The 14,771-nt window shown below is 38.5% G+C and overlaps 1 protein-coding gene across 4 annotated transcripts; it reads left to right on the top strand.

Moving 5' to 3' along the window:
- Positions 1–5,684: 5,684 nt before the first annotated feature.
- LOC131940770 (uncharacterized) lies at positions 5,685–13,937 on the top strand. Of its 4 annotated transcripts, XM_059299568.1 has the most exons (3): positions 7,822–8,039; positions 8,367–8,503; positions 11,252–13,937. In XM_059299568.1, exons 2-3 carry the CDS (start codon positions 8,499–8,501, stop codon positions 12,504–12,506), a joined length of 1,260 nt encoding a protein of 419 aa, XP_059155551.1. In that variant the 5' UTR covers positions 7,822–8,039; positions 8,367–8,498; the 3' UTR covers positions 12,507–13,937. The 4 variants fall into 4 exon arrangements, with proteins under 4 accessions (XP_059155552.1, XP_059155551.1, XP_059155553.1 ...); XM_059299569.1 differs by lacking the exons at positions 7,822–8,039; positions 8,367–8,503 and adding an exon at positions 5,685–5,785; XM_059299570.1 differs by lacking the exon at positions 8,367–8,503.
- Positions 13,938–14,771: the final 834 nt, after the last annotated feature.

Genomic DNA, 14,771 nt, shown 5'->3' with positions numbered 1-14,771 from the left:
ATTTCATAATATTAGTATTATATCAAGTTTGTAATTCTGTATCAACATTTCATTGATTTCCAGTAACCGGAAGTGGAGCTTATTATATTATACTTTCTGTTTTTCAAAAGCCTGAAAATTGAGAACTGTTTCAGATAGACGAAATTTCACATATAAGTAAAAGATCTAATTCTATGCCTTCTTTCAAATTTTGAGTAACTTCCATTGATCAGACGTATTACTTTAGGCTACTTCCAATTTCTCGAAAGATTCATATGAATTTATAAAGAACTAATATTCTGCACTATTATACACAAATTGTTTGCTGTTCAGTTGGTGTGCAATTCTTTTTTGTAAGAGATTCTATTTTATTAAAGGTTAAGTAATTATAAATCGTGTCTATATTCTGAGTTGCCATCCCTGTAGTGTTATATAAGAATATTGAATAAAGTTTAGGGGAGATCATTCCCGCTTCATTAGAATTTAATTTTTTAGGCAAAGCACTACATTAGATCTACATTTTATTTATTTAAAAAATATTTTTTATGCATTTACTTTCTTTGATTAGGAGATTTTACATTATAAAACATAAATTTTCAATAGATTATGTTGGAATTTTTTGTACTGCTAATTTCATTAGAAATTTTTATTGATACCACTTGATGAGGGTCTTGATTTATTATTTTTACTGTACGTTTATGTAAATACTGTACAGTGAATGAATGAATCAATCATTTTTTGTTCCTGAAACAGTTGCTTGTGTATTAGACTTAAGTTTAGCCAGGAAAAAAATTTTGGAAATTATTTCTCATTTGAATTTGAATGTTTACAGACACAATTATTATTTTCTTTGTATTCACTTTCATTGTTTAACATTGTCAGCGTAGTTTTATTTTTTCATGTTTATATTGTGATAAATTACACTACAAAATACATTATTTATCCATCATTATGATTTCATTTGACTATTTATTTGTGTAAATAATTTATTTTGACATTTCTGTAATAACAAAGTATTAAAATCAAATTTCTGTAATTCTTTATACATTACCATTCCAATCAATATAAAATGATCAATAAATGGTGCAATTTTTTTTTTGTTGTAAACATTAACAAAGATGACATTTTAATAATTTCTTCTCTAGCCAATCATTTGTAACAATAAAATTCAGATTTATATGTACATCTTGTAAATATCAAAATAATATGATGATTGTGGTTCTCTTAATACCTCTTGTTTTTGTTTTTCACAATGAACATAAATATTATACAAGAGCAGCCCTGATCCTAAATGGCTTTGATTAATGATTTTACAATTTTAATTTAGTATAATTACAAATGCATATTGTAATCGTACAGCCGATCATCCCTAAATATTGTTCAATTTTATTTATAGATTTACTTTAAACACAGTTGATCCTGATGCCATGGTCGAAGTTTTTCACAAAGTATCTGCTAGAACTGGCTAGCTCTATAGCATGAACATTTTTACTATTGTTGTTTCAGCTGGCTTCATTGTTCTACCACCAACTCAGTAGATTTGTTCTAGTTATCCTGCCTACAATTAACTGTTAGCTTTGTATATTAGTAGCATTGAGGCCCCCCCCCACCCCCACCCCCACTAACAGCAGTTGGATAACACAGGTTGGTGTGGGAATTCACTTGACATGTCTATGCTTATAATGGTCCACTAAATAGCAAATAATTTGTACAAGTTTCAGGGGTGTTTTTTCAAATTATTTTTAGTGTAAATATTTTATTTGCATCATATTTGAACATTTAAATTAAACTAAGCCAAAGAACAAATATATTTCATGTTTTTTTTTTGTTTGTTTTTTTTACAATTTTATGAAAAAGTGCTTTTTAACTTTTTTGAAGATTTATCTTTATATATCTTTATATGGACTGTTACCAAATCTTCAGGCTTGATTGTAGTGAACTTCAAAGTGTTAATTCATGAAATTGTTACGTTCAGTTTTGTTTTAGCATTAAGACAATCTAGAATCGTTTTGTTCAGTTTTTTTAGCATTAAGAGAATCTAGTTAAGCTTCAATTCATTGGTTAGTGTCCCTCAGTGAAGAATGTCATGAACTTTGAAATGAATGTATTGATCATACATTGATGTTGTGCTATATAAAAATTAAATGGCTTCCTTTTCATAGAGTTACACAAAATTGTGTCATATTCTCTGATATTCATGCCGCTAATATTGTTAGCTGGGTGATGGTGAGATTGTGAATGGGGTTTTTTTTTTTGGGGGGGGGGGGGGGGGGGAGGTTTGAGCTTTGTCAACGAAAAAATATCAAAAACATTGCATGATTTGTGTAATTCTGTTGTTTCAATATCTGCAGTAACTGTGTGAATTGTATTTTACAAATTAAACTTAAAAAATCGTTCAGAAGAAAGCTCAACTGTCTCAGTTATTTTTTTTTTTTTCATCAAGGGTAAATTGCTCACATTGGTCTGGTAGTTCTAAATTTTCTTTTTGTATTCTTGAGAAAGTCATAAGTGCTATTTCCTTCCAATTGAAAAAGTTGAATGTGTTAGTTAGGTCAAGTGCTTAGTTTGCTAGAGATGGATGGCATTGTGAGATTTAAATTCAATTGTCATCAATATCCTGACAAAAGTTGGCTGTCACAGTGAATTCTGACTCAGTCACTGGTGTGGGGTCAGTTTTGCCCTAACAAATTTGTTTGAAAAGAATTTAGGTTCTGGTTAAATGGCAGATCTTCAACTTTCATCTGAATTTGATTGGATGACATCTTCAGCTTTCATCTGATATTTGATTGGATGACAGATCTTCAGCTTTCATCTGATATTTGATTGGATGACAGATCTTCAGCTTTCATCTGATATTTGATTGGATGACAGATCTTCAACTTTCATCTGATATTTGATTGGATGACAGATCTTCAGCTTTCATCTGCTATTTGATTGGATGACATCTTCAGCTTTCATCTGATATTTGATTGGATGACAGATCTTCAACTTTCATCTGATATTTGATTGGATGACAGATCTTCAGCTTTCATCTGATATTTGATTGGATGACATCTTCAGCTTTCATCTGATATTTGATTGGATGACAGATCTTCAGCTTCCATCTGATATTTGATTGGATGGCAGATCTTCAGCTTTCAACAGATCAGGTTCAAATATGGGATAGAAAAAAATATTGGGGAAGGGAGATCATAACCAAGAGCTTGAGATTTTGGATGTGTTTTTGTTGATTGTCTTCCTATCAGTCTTGCAGTTTTATCACTTTCTCCCAAACCCCAGGTTTGATATCCTCCCATTCTTATTACCCCCCCCCCCCCCCGACAGATGTTTGCCTTCACATAAATGAAGTCTGGGACAGGTGAATGTTGAGACAATAAACAAAAACTGGGATCGGAAATACCCCGCCTGAGGTGGCTTACAACAAAAGGTAGATGTAGGTCTTGGAGGATCTACTCCCCCTTTTTACTGACCAATATTCACGTATGGTTCAAGAATGTTTACATTACAATGCGAGATGGTTGGTGCTGGCTTCAGTGCTTGTTGATGACATCTCATTCCCCCAACCTTTTTTTTTAAGGGGGGGGGGGGGGGGGGGTGATGGTGCAAAATTGAAATAAAACGTTTTATAAACCTCCTTACTGAATATTGCCGAATAGGTCATACCATGTGTGAACATCAATCAAAATTATAAGTTAATTAGCTAGTTTATCACGTATTACCAGTGTTTCTTCCAGACTTTTTTCTTGGGGGGGGGGGGGGGGGGGGGGGAAACGACACTGTTAAAAGTATATATTTTCTATACAAATTTCATTTCGTTCAGGGGGGAGGGCGGCAGATCCCCCCCCCCCTCCCCAGAAGAGATGCCTGGAAGAAACTGCGCATTACTCGACACACTTCAGACAATGTGTTGTTAATTAGTGTTCAGGGTGTCGATTTTCTAGCTTGTTCGTAACGAAGTGGCTTACGGAAACACTTGATGATGAAACCAAAGTTCTCATCTCTCCACTTCAAAGTTTAAATCCAAGTTTCGATAGTCTTAGTCTGTATGACTCTACCGGCCGAACATATCAGTCCCTCAGAACATATCCGTATGACTTGACCCTCAGAATATACTTGTATGACTTGTCCGTGAGTGCATACTGTAATGACTTGACAGTTAGAGCTGTCTTATGACTGTTCATAACTTATTTTTCTAGTCTTCTCTACTATCTTACACACAGATGCATAGATAATTTAGATCTATTTTACGGAATAGTAGTCATTTTAAAATTATATCTCGTAAATTGTAAGTTAAAGGCAAACCACTTTGATTTTAAAAAAATGGAAAAAATTTGTCAAAAATTGGTAAGGGGTTGGTCTTTCTTTTCACCGTAAAAATGATAAACGCACCAAGGGGCGTAACTTGTACAATTGTTGTGGTTCCCACAGTGATGTTTATTTTTCGGGGAACTAACTTTTGCATATTGTTACTTTTTATCATTTCAAGGGACATAAATGATAAAATTGTTTTAATTCAATGAAAAATGGTTAGATGTTTTAATCTAATGGCTGTAACGGATGCCATTGTTTTAATCAAATGAAAATTGGTTAACTGTTCTAAGGGACGTAACTGGTGTAATTGTTTTGATCATTTAAGAACAGCCAGAGTTTTACTCTTGTGATCATATGAAGCTTATAACAGGGAATGTTGGAACTGAAACAAGTGTCGCGTTGTAGAGGGGAGCAACTTGTAAAACAGTTGTGATCTTCATATAAAAATGCCAATTGTGAACAGAGAGTTTGTGAATAAGGAGTAGAGCTGGGGGTAATCAGAGTTCCTTCCAGGCATCTCTTCTGGGGGAGAGCCCCCCCCCCCCCCCCCGAAGAAAGTCTACCGCCCCCACCCCCGACCGAACGAGATGGATTTTATATAGTAAACATACACTTTTACTAGTGTCCGCCCCCCCCCCCCCGAAAATTTCAAAAGTCTCCCCGGAGAAAAAAGTCTGGAAGAAACACTGGGGGTAACCATCACAGCTGGTGTACATCGGGAGCTGGTGGTAGTGTATATTGGGAGCTGGTGGTAGTGAGAGTGAAAGAGTTAAAACATTTTGTTAAGCTTACGATAGTTTGCCCTTCCAAAATTAACCAAAACTTGGAACTCCATGATGGGCTGATGAAATTTAACTCGCCTTATTCTCAAGTCTACGTGACTAATGAACACATTTACAACAGTAGGTCTACACATTGAAACACACCAATCTAATGAAAGCTACTAAAACAAGTCAAGGTATATGTGACTTCAACTATGACACATCGCATTAGAGGGGTTATGTTATAGGCCTACTATAACTATAAGACAATTCACAAATAGAAGAAACGGTTCGTGGGGGAGGGGGGGGGGAGAAATAATACACACAGCTAAATTATTTTGAAATCGGGGTATTTCTGGCAAAATATTTTAGGTTTTTTGGGAAAACCCGTAGTAGAAAAAAAAACACCTTTGGTTACAGTACAGAGCACTGCAAGTGGAAGGAATAATATTATTATTACACTGAGGAAAAAGTAAACAAAGAACGACCCAAGGCCAGTCTATACGGATAGGATAAATCGTATACACAACTTTAACTTCCCAGAAATAGATCTGACGTTAAATTTACAGACCGTGACATTTTAGCCCAAAGGCAGCAGGTTGTTGACATTGGTGCTTTGTTTCTTACACTAGGCACTGACGCGAGATTTCTATGTCAAGTCTATTTTTATTTTAACACGACGCTCAGCTCTAGGGTAGAGCCATTCTTTTTTTTTTAAAGAAAACTTCGAGAAGGTAGGTAACTGTTGTCTTAATCTCCATCTAAAATGTGATTGATTTATTGTGGTACTTGATTCTAAAATATAAGAAACAAACACTGTTTAGTTTTGTATTTCGTAAACAAACCGCTGATTTGTATTAATTAGGCTAACAAAACAGTTAGTAAGACTATGAGATTACGTCAACAAATTAATGTAGGTCCTCTGTTACGGTAACAAATTAAAGTATTTTATTACGTTAAGTTTTTGTGCCCTTAACTGGGTTAGTATCAGTACCCTAACTGGGTCAGTATCAGTACCCTAACTGGGTCAGTATCAGTACCCTAACTGGGTCAGTATCAGTACCCTAACTGGGTCAGTATCAGTACCCTAACTGGGTCAGTATCAGTACCCTAACTTTAACCCCAGCCCAAATCTAACAGAGACAATGACGCGATATGGTGACATGACAATGACCTGACATGGTAAAGTGGTGTGACAACATGACGATGGCGTTACATGGTGCAAAAACGTGACAATGGCGTGACATGGCACAATGGTGTGACAGCGTGACAATGGTGGAACATGGTGCAACAACTTGATAATGGCGTGGCAAGGTTCCAAGGTGTGACAATGGCGTGACAACGTGACAAAGGCGTGACATTGTACAATGGAGTGACAAAGTGAACTGTGTCGCAAACAACGTGGCAATTACTTGTTAACTAAGGACTTGACTTTACGATAATGTTAAAACACCGTGTTTTATTTTCTGAACTCTTTTATTAGAAACATTTTAATCAATTGGGAATAGGTTGCACTGTTGGGTGTCCTATATTAAAATTTTTTATCACGAATTTGGCTTCCAACTTTTTAAAATCACGAGTATTACTTAATATTCTCAACAACAATTATGTCTATATCCCATTCTAAAATCACATTTTTACTCTATCTTATTGTGTCATGGTCAATGATGGCCGGTCTTAGAAATTGATAAGAACCATATTAAAATAATAAATGAGGGGTAGTAAGAAATTTTTGTCGTCCCTCCCCGTCTCCCGTCAATTGCAATTGCCCAACCTCCCCCCCCCCCCCCTCGCAGAAAAAAAGTGTGGCAGAAATACTATGATCCCTAACCTGTGTTTCTTCCAGAAATTTTCGGGTGGGGGGGGGGGTTGGGTGGAGCGGAGTAATCTATATAAATTTCATTTTAATCGGGGGGGGGGGGCAGTAGCGAAGAGATGCCTGGAAGAAACTCTGTCCCTAACATTACCTTCAATTTGAGTGTCTGTTTACAGCCATGTTTACCAAGTTATTTAACTCTTTGAAACATGCGAAATACAGAATTACTCGATAATGTCCCCTTAAGCCCACAGTACTGGTATCCTCTTTAATAAAGATGATAATGATAAAATCATGAAATAAATTGTAAACATACAGCTTATAATTTATACCTGTTCTAAATTCTATAAAATGGTCATTTCCCCCTCAAAACATGAATGATTGTATTTTGACTATTAAGAGTCAATGGGACTTTATGGACCGCTGACGAACAAAAAAGCTCTGGGGATTTTACATTTGTAACTAGGAAACCAAAACCGTGATTTCCCGTCAAATGAGATTGTGTTTTTAAATAACTATCTGCACACCCACACACATTGTAAAACATTTGATTAAGGTAATTAAGTTTCGTATTTAAAAAAATAAACAACTTCCACATGATTTTTGTAGCTGAAAATAGTGAAAGACTTAAAACAATGACATATACTGCCATAATTATTAATTAAACTTGCAGCCTAGATCTATAACTAGAAATATATCGAGATTCTAGTTTATATCTTAGAAAATAAAAATTCAAGACAGCCGGATGGATTGCTGTTGAAAAAAAAAAACAACAACCAAGACAAGCGAAGACAATGTTACTATGTAGGTCTAGTCTGTGATAGTTTTACGTCTACATTCTACAGTCTACATCATGTGACCATTTAGCTTCTCACGTGATATCATATAGATCTAGATCTACTACAACTTTAAAAATTAGGCCTAGTTCGTCGTCAGCGTAGGCCGGTAGGTAGGTTGGTCTTGGGAATTTCTGACTCAGAATTAGAAAAATACGATATTTAAAGTCATCGGGAATTCCCGTTAGCATCTTTCGACAGTTATCGATTTCATGAACTGCTGGAGGATTGTGCCTGCCGGTTTGATTAGTGATATTTAAAAAAGAAAGACATTTGCCCATACAGACGCCAGTATTGTGACCTAGTCTTCTTAGTCTACTTGTTCTAATTAATTAAGTAAGATGCATTTTAGGCACATTATTGGAGTTTATTAATTCAGTTGGATTTATTAAGTGTTAATAGTCGGATGTAACACGTGTTGTATTTGAGTATAGAGTATAGACCTATTTAGTTATTTAGATCTAAGTAGATCTAGAGATCAATAGATCTAGATCTAGATTCTAGACTAGATCTACTCTACCTACATGAACCTAATATGTTGTAAGTTGTTAGTCATTTCTAATCTAAATCTAGATCTAAAATCTAGATCTAGAACTGTGTGTAAAACGTTTCTCTGACACTGTCAGAAATAAAATCTCATTGTGTCTCTTCATAAAATAAAAGTGAGATCATCAGATGTGGAATAACAATAATTATTCTATCCATAAATAAAACAACAACGCATACCGTGGATGTGTCTGGACACTGGAGTAATGGTCACTGCTTTAGTTGCTTTATTAGGCTTACTTTAGAAGAATGAGGTAATGTGATTTTTGCTTTTTTTTCAAAACTGATCTTGACTTAGGTTTTAGAATTTAGAGTCACTCTTCTTTAATCATTATGTAGGCGTATAAAATTAACATAGTATAAAATATATCTAGATTCTAGAATCATCACTTTAAGTCATGTGGGAATAAAGCTGAGCAGATACACGCCTGGCATGTTGCCTCCCCCCACCCCACACAGCTCATGATACACGATCTTAGCTGGCCAACCCCTCCCCTACCCACACAGTGTGTACCACCCGTGTATCTGACGAATGTGTCTGACACACGATGTTTCCATCTACACACCCGGGCATCGTTGAACTAAATCATTGTCTTGTAGGCGGACGTGCATGACACGCCACATGCCAGCTGTAATCAATTTGTTCTGTGTTGCTGGGGATGACTAACAACACAGCACGATGTGAGGGGGAGAAACACGGGTCGCTGTCATTGATTTTACTGGTGGGATGGCCAGAATCCAAGATAAGGGCTGTGTGGGCGTGGGCTGCCCACACAGTGCCAACTGCCCACACAGTGCCAACTGCCCACACACTGCCAACTGCCCACACACTGCCAACTGCCCACACACTGCCAACTGCCCACACACTGCCAACTGCCCACACACTGCCAACTGCCCACACACTGCCAACTGCCCACAACAGTTTTCTGTTTAGAATTTTTTTTTTTTAAAGACAGCAATTAAAAAAAAAAAAAGATACTTAGCTCGGTCAATAGTGAGAAAGGGCCTATATTTTTAAAATTAAAATTAGCTACAAAAATCTTTCACCACCATGAAACAATGTCACGGATTTAGCACCCCCCCCCCTACACCCACTCGTCCAACACAAAAGTCCGAGCCTCCTCACCTAAGTGTGGTCATTGAAGGACGACCCCCCCCCCCCCAATACAGTTAGTAGGCTACATTTTTTGTAAGCCAGCTCTCGTGTAAACAATTAGTGGCCATGAACCCGAAGAGGCCTATCGACCTATTAATCTGATGATTGCTAATATTAATTATAAAATGCAGCCTATGGGTACAGAGAATAATGCCCCCCCCCCCTTTCACACAGATCTAGGCCTTATTAGTGCCTAATTAAGTGATCGTTTTAGTTTTTGGTTGCTAATGAGAATATAAAAATAATATACGATTAAATATATACTTCGACGTTTAGAACACAGCCTACTGCAATTAGTAGATAGTTAATATATGTCATTGAAATAGTAAGTTTTAAAGGGTCGTCCACATCTTGTGGGGGAAGGAGGAGGAGAAGGACTTAAATTCAAAATGTAGTATTCACACCTACAATTCTATGAATCCAAACATGTAGACTTATTCCCAGCTCAAGTCAAGGTGAGGTTTCCCGCCCACCCCCACCCTAATAAAAATACGGTCCATAAAAATCCTTTAGAATTAAACACACATGGGCCTCTACGAATTGAGTCACAGACCGCCAATTACACAAGTACCACAACGCACCGTGGAGGGGGGGGGGTCGGGCGGCAAAATAAGTCCTCCCGGTCGTGTCTTTGTATGTAGCCAACGCCTCTAGTACTAGCCATATATTTCATTGACCACGAGTACCGTCGAACTGTACTTAATCTATAGAATGAGTCCTAAGGCTACCATCAACTACATTCACCTTGTACTTTACCCATGTTTCACGTCCTAAATGTTCTGTTTTCTGCTTTAGTTTACAGCTAACAGCTAAGTAAGGCTACCATTAACTACATTCACCTTGTACTTTACTTTACCCATGTTTCACATACTAAATGTTCTGTTTTCTGCTTTAGTTTACAGCTAGCAGCTAAGTAAGGCTACCATTAACTATATTCACCTTGTACTTTGTTTCACATACTAAATGTTCTGTTTTCTGCTTTAGTTTACAGCTAGCAGCCAAGTAAGGCTACCATTAACTATATTCACCTTGTACTTTGTTTCACATACTAAATGTTCTGTTTTCTGCTTTAGTTTACAGCTAGCAGCCAAGTAAGGCTACCATTAACTATATTCACCTTGTACTCCAGGGGTCTCCAAACTTTTCAGCCCGAGGGCCGCATTAAATATCAAATATCAGTTCGGGGGCCAGTGTTTCTTCCATGCATCTCTTTGGGGTGGCGGTGTCCCCGTGCCCCCCCCCCCCCCAAAGAAATAGAATTTATATAGAAATATATACACATTTAAAATGCAGCCCCCACCAGCCCTCCAGGAGAAAAAGTCTGAAAGAAACACTCTTGGGCCGACAACACACTCGAGGTCAAGTTTGTTCTCCTTGGGCAAACACAAAAACCCACCCGCCATTTTTTGAACTTGTCTCTAACGAAGTAATTTGCTTGCAATTCAATGACCTCCATCTGCAGTTCATCTGAGCAACTGGTTACAAGTTGTTACCATGTACTTGTTCCAAAATCATGGAACAGTTGTCCAGCGATTCATGCATTGCAATTGAAAAATTGCGAAACTTTTTAGCAGTTTTCACCATTTGAGTCACAATGTTTTCATCAATGTTTGCAACACGGAGGGCAGTGGTATTTGCGCCGGAATATAGATTTTCTAATTGTTTTGAATTTTCTGTTCAAAATACCTTAGCCACTTCTAACAAACATTTTTTTCCGTGAACAAAAAGATCTCCGCGGGCCGGATGAAAGGACCTCGCGGGCAGCATCCGGCCCGCGGGCCGTAGTTTGGAGACCCCTGTACTATACCCATGTTTCACGTGCTAAATGTTCTGTTTTCTGCTTTAGTTTACAGCTAGCAGCTAAGAAAAGCTCTGGGATGTCGCCATTGCCACCATCAGGTCTATCGTCTGCACTCTTGGTTACCCTGATGGCCCTCGTCAGTGCCACAGACAAAACCCATAACTCCCCGACCCCCCGCACCGTGTTTGTGTGCGGGAACGCGGCCCCCACAGTCCATCTTGACCCCAGTGTCGTGTACGAGCTCAAGGTCTCCCCTAACCTAACGAAAGACACGGAGATGACGTCAATTGCTTGCTCCGTGTCTTTCTCTTCGAACAGCTCCGGGTTTTGTATTCTACAGGAGGCGGACTACTCGAACATTCTAGACTCGAACGTCGAGTTGGAAATTCTATCACGTGATGCGGAGAAGGGGGATCGCCTGCTGCACAAACTGACATACTACCCTAATAGGTGGAAGCACAGGCAGTACTGCGATACGGCATCAACCCTGACCTTTCAACTTATAAAGGTCAACAGAGGCTACCCAGTGAATCTGAGTAGTGTGAATTTACGTTTTAAAATTATTGACATGAGGAGTGAGTACCGGAAGTTGTATTTGGATGAAGACTACTGCGACGGCACGTACCTTCTGAACCACAGCAAGATATCGGTGGACAACAGCCAGTCCAGCAGCAAAGACAAGCTCACACTCAGGTGTCTGGTCACTGTAAAGAAAGCAGACGCCGAGAGGAAAGTGTGCATCAAATTCGGGCATTCGAAACCGGAAGTTCTCTCGCAGCAGTGGGATTTCTATGTGTCGACTGAAGCCTCCCTCGACCCCAAGTTCTTCCTCTACCAGCTCAACTCGACTGAGTGGGCGAGTCGGGAGAAACATCGCGTCTGGTGTGACGAGAGGCAGTTCGAATCCCTCTCGCTCATTTTCATACGGCAGCTCTACGAACTGGGCTCAGAAACTCCCGGAAACTTTCACTTCGTTGTTGTGGACTACGATAAGAACAAAACGATCGAGGACATTCTGGAGGTGACCCAACAGGAAGAGCAGACGAAAGAGGAGCATAGAAAGGACGAGCCCCAACCTGGGGCAGACGACGAGAACAGCCTCGCTCAGGCCACGTGGACGGTGGTGCTGATGGTGGCCATAGGGGTCGCGTGTTTGGCCTTGCTGACCTTTGTGGTGATCAAAGCTTTCCGCCGGACGGTGCAGACAGTCACCAACATCACCATAGTTACCAGTCCTCCCAGCTCCAAGGGAAGCTTGAAGAAGGAGTCACTGCTGCACACGGATGACGCATTGAAATAAAAATTAAGCCTGAAGGACAAAAATGATAGATTGAAAACACACGAACAACAACATACAGAAACGCAAGTCTGAGAAACACGTTTTTCTATCTCTCTTTGGATGTTGACTAGATCAACGTGTATAGCCCCGGATATGTTGCCATCACCCCGTTATGGCCTCCTTGATTGTTCTGTGGCAGGTTCTCTGCCAGATTTTTCTGGAACTCCAGGCAATATATGGGATCAGTAGTTGAATCTATCAGATATTGCTGGAACTACAGGGCCAGTAGTTGAATCTGTCAGATATTGCTGGAACTGCAGACCATGTGTGGGTCAAAGGTTAAAAAATTGTTGGCATGACTCCCAAGCCATTTGAAAGTATTCCATAAAAAGTGCTCTTTTACAATTGCCATGTTTAGTTTTTGTTGTTTTATTTTTAATATAAACCAAGGCAGGTTCTAGTCATTATTTTTTTAATTCCCTTTTTTCGGGTTTTGATGTTTAAATTCCAGCAGACTAGTTGTTGCAAGATGATCTTTTTCTTTTGATATAAATGCTTTATTTTTAGTTTGAGATTTTTCTTCTTGTGCCATGATATTTTTGTTGATATTTATTTTTTATACAATTTTACAACTCAACTTTGATTCACAGTATTGTGCAAGATGGTCTGAATGTAATAAATTATTGTCGACAGTTTTGTGCTAGATGGTTGAATGTAACAATGTATAGGTTATAGAGAGAAGCTCCAAATGTAAACACAATGTTTTCATATCCCCAACTCCATGCAAGACTTTGTCAACATTTTCACGTCAAAAATATTTTGTGTTTGTTGACGTCGCTTTTAAAAGTTTACGTGAAAAAACTGTTTATTAAAAAGTTGAATTGTCATTTTTTGCCACGAGGTGCTCCCGGGTAGAAACATTTTTTTAGTCAACTGGCAGCCGATATTTGGCTTGGTTGGTGCACGAATCAGCTATGACCAGCAGTCACCACAACATTACGTTCTCATTCAACTCTCCACAACTGTCTAATCCCCACCCCTCCACACAGTCGTCAGTTTCCAAACTACATGCGCCACTATCTTGGGAGACTCGGACTTATGGTCTTTTTTTTGGGGGGGGGGGGGGGGGGGGAAGGGTATTTGATAGAAAAATAAAAACCATTATAAATAAAAATGTACTATACAGCTATAGATAAGCAAACTATTCTATCATATAACTAGCGTTACATCCCATAGAACACGTAATATCCAGAGTTTTAAATGACGTCGCAATGTATCAGCTATGCAACTTCTATACCAGGGGTTCCCAACCTTTTTTACTCTAGAGCACAATCTAAAATAACGGTAGGGTGGCGGGCACCACCTATTTTAAATCGACAAACTCCTTCCAGAGGCGTAGCGACCCTTCCCGTAACCCGGGGACAAAACTTTCGATTTGCACCCCCCCCTCAAACTTTCGATTTGCACCCCGCCCCCCCCCCCCCCCCCCTTAAACTTTCGATTTCCATCCCCTTCAACCTTTCAATAATGTTTATGAAATAAATTCTGTCTCTGTCGAATAGTGAGAGGCGGGCACATACGAATCGTTCGGCGGGCGCCATGGCGCCCGCGGGCACGGGGTTGGGAACCCCTGTTCTATACCATCATTTGCAGTTATTTCCTTTTACAATACTACTATTGGTACATCAAGAGTTCTGGTTTTACTGATAAGAATATTTAGGGGAAATATATTTGTTGGGGGGGGGGGGGTGGTGTTTTAGTCATTTAAGGGAGGCGTGGTGACAAGTTAGGAAACTAATGATGTAACACTAACAGCATGCTGTAGATTTTCAGCAAACAAGTACTCCTCCCCCACACACACCTGAATCTCATTATTTATTCCCTGATGTTGACTTACTGTACCTCAAGTGTTCCCCTAGAATCTCGTGGCTAATTTAGCCATACAGGTTTTTGTTGATTCCACAGATTAATGAATAATAATTTATTGATCACGTGGCTATTGAAGCCAAACATTTTATTTAAAAAAAAATATTCTCAAGCAATGTAAAAATAATATCAATGTGCTTGTTGTATTGATTTTTGACAGAACCTGTACGACCGTATTTATTGATATGTAATTTGCATTCCCGCTTTATGTACTTTTTAAATCTATGATTGCAAATATTTTTGCTTGAAAATTTAAATAAATTATTTTGTCAAAATTTTCCTTTTGTTGTTGATGTAGCTTTGAAATGACAAAAAAAGAAATATTTGCAGGCGCTGGCCGGCTTACCTGTCAGACATGTT

This window comes from Physella acuta, unplaced genomic scaffold (assembly GCF_028476545.2).
Source record: "Physella acuta isolate Inbredline_101_S28 unplaced genomic scaffold, ASM2847654v3 ptg000329l, whole genome shotgun sequence".
Taxonomy (NCBI): Eukaryota; Metazoa; Mollusca; class Gastropoda; family Physidae; genus Physella; species Physella acuta.
Note: the sequence above shows the minus strand (reverse complement) of the source record. Positions and strands in the feature narration are given on the sequence as shown.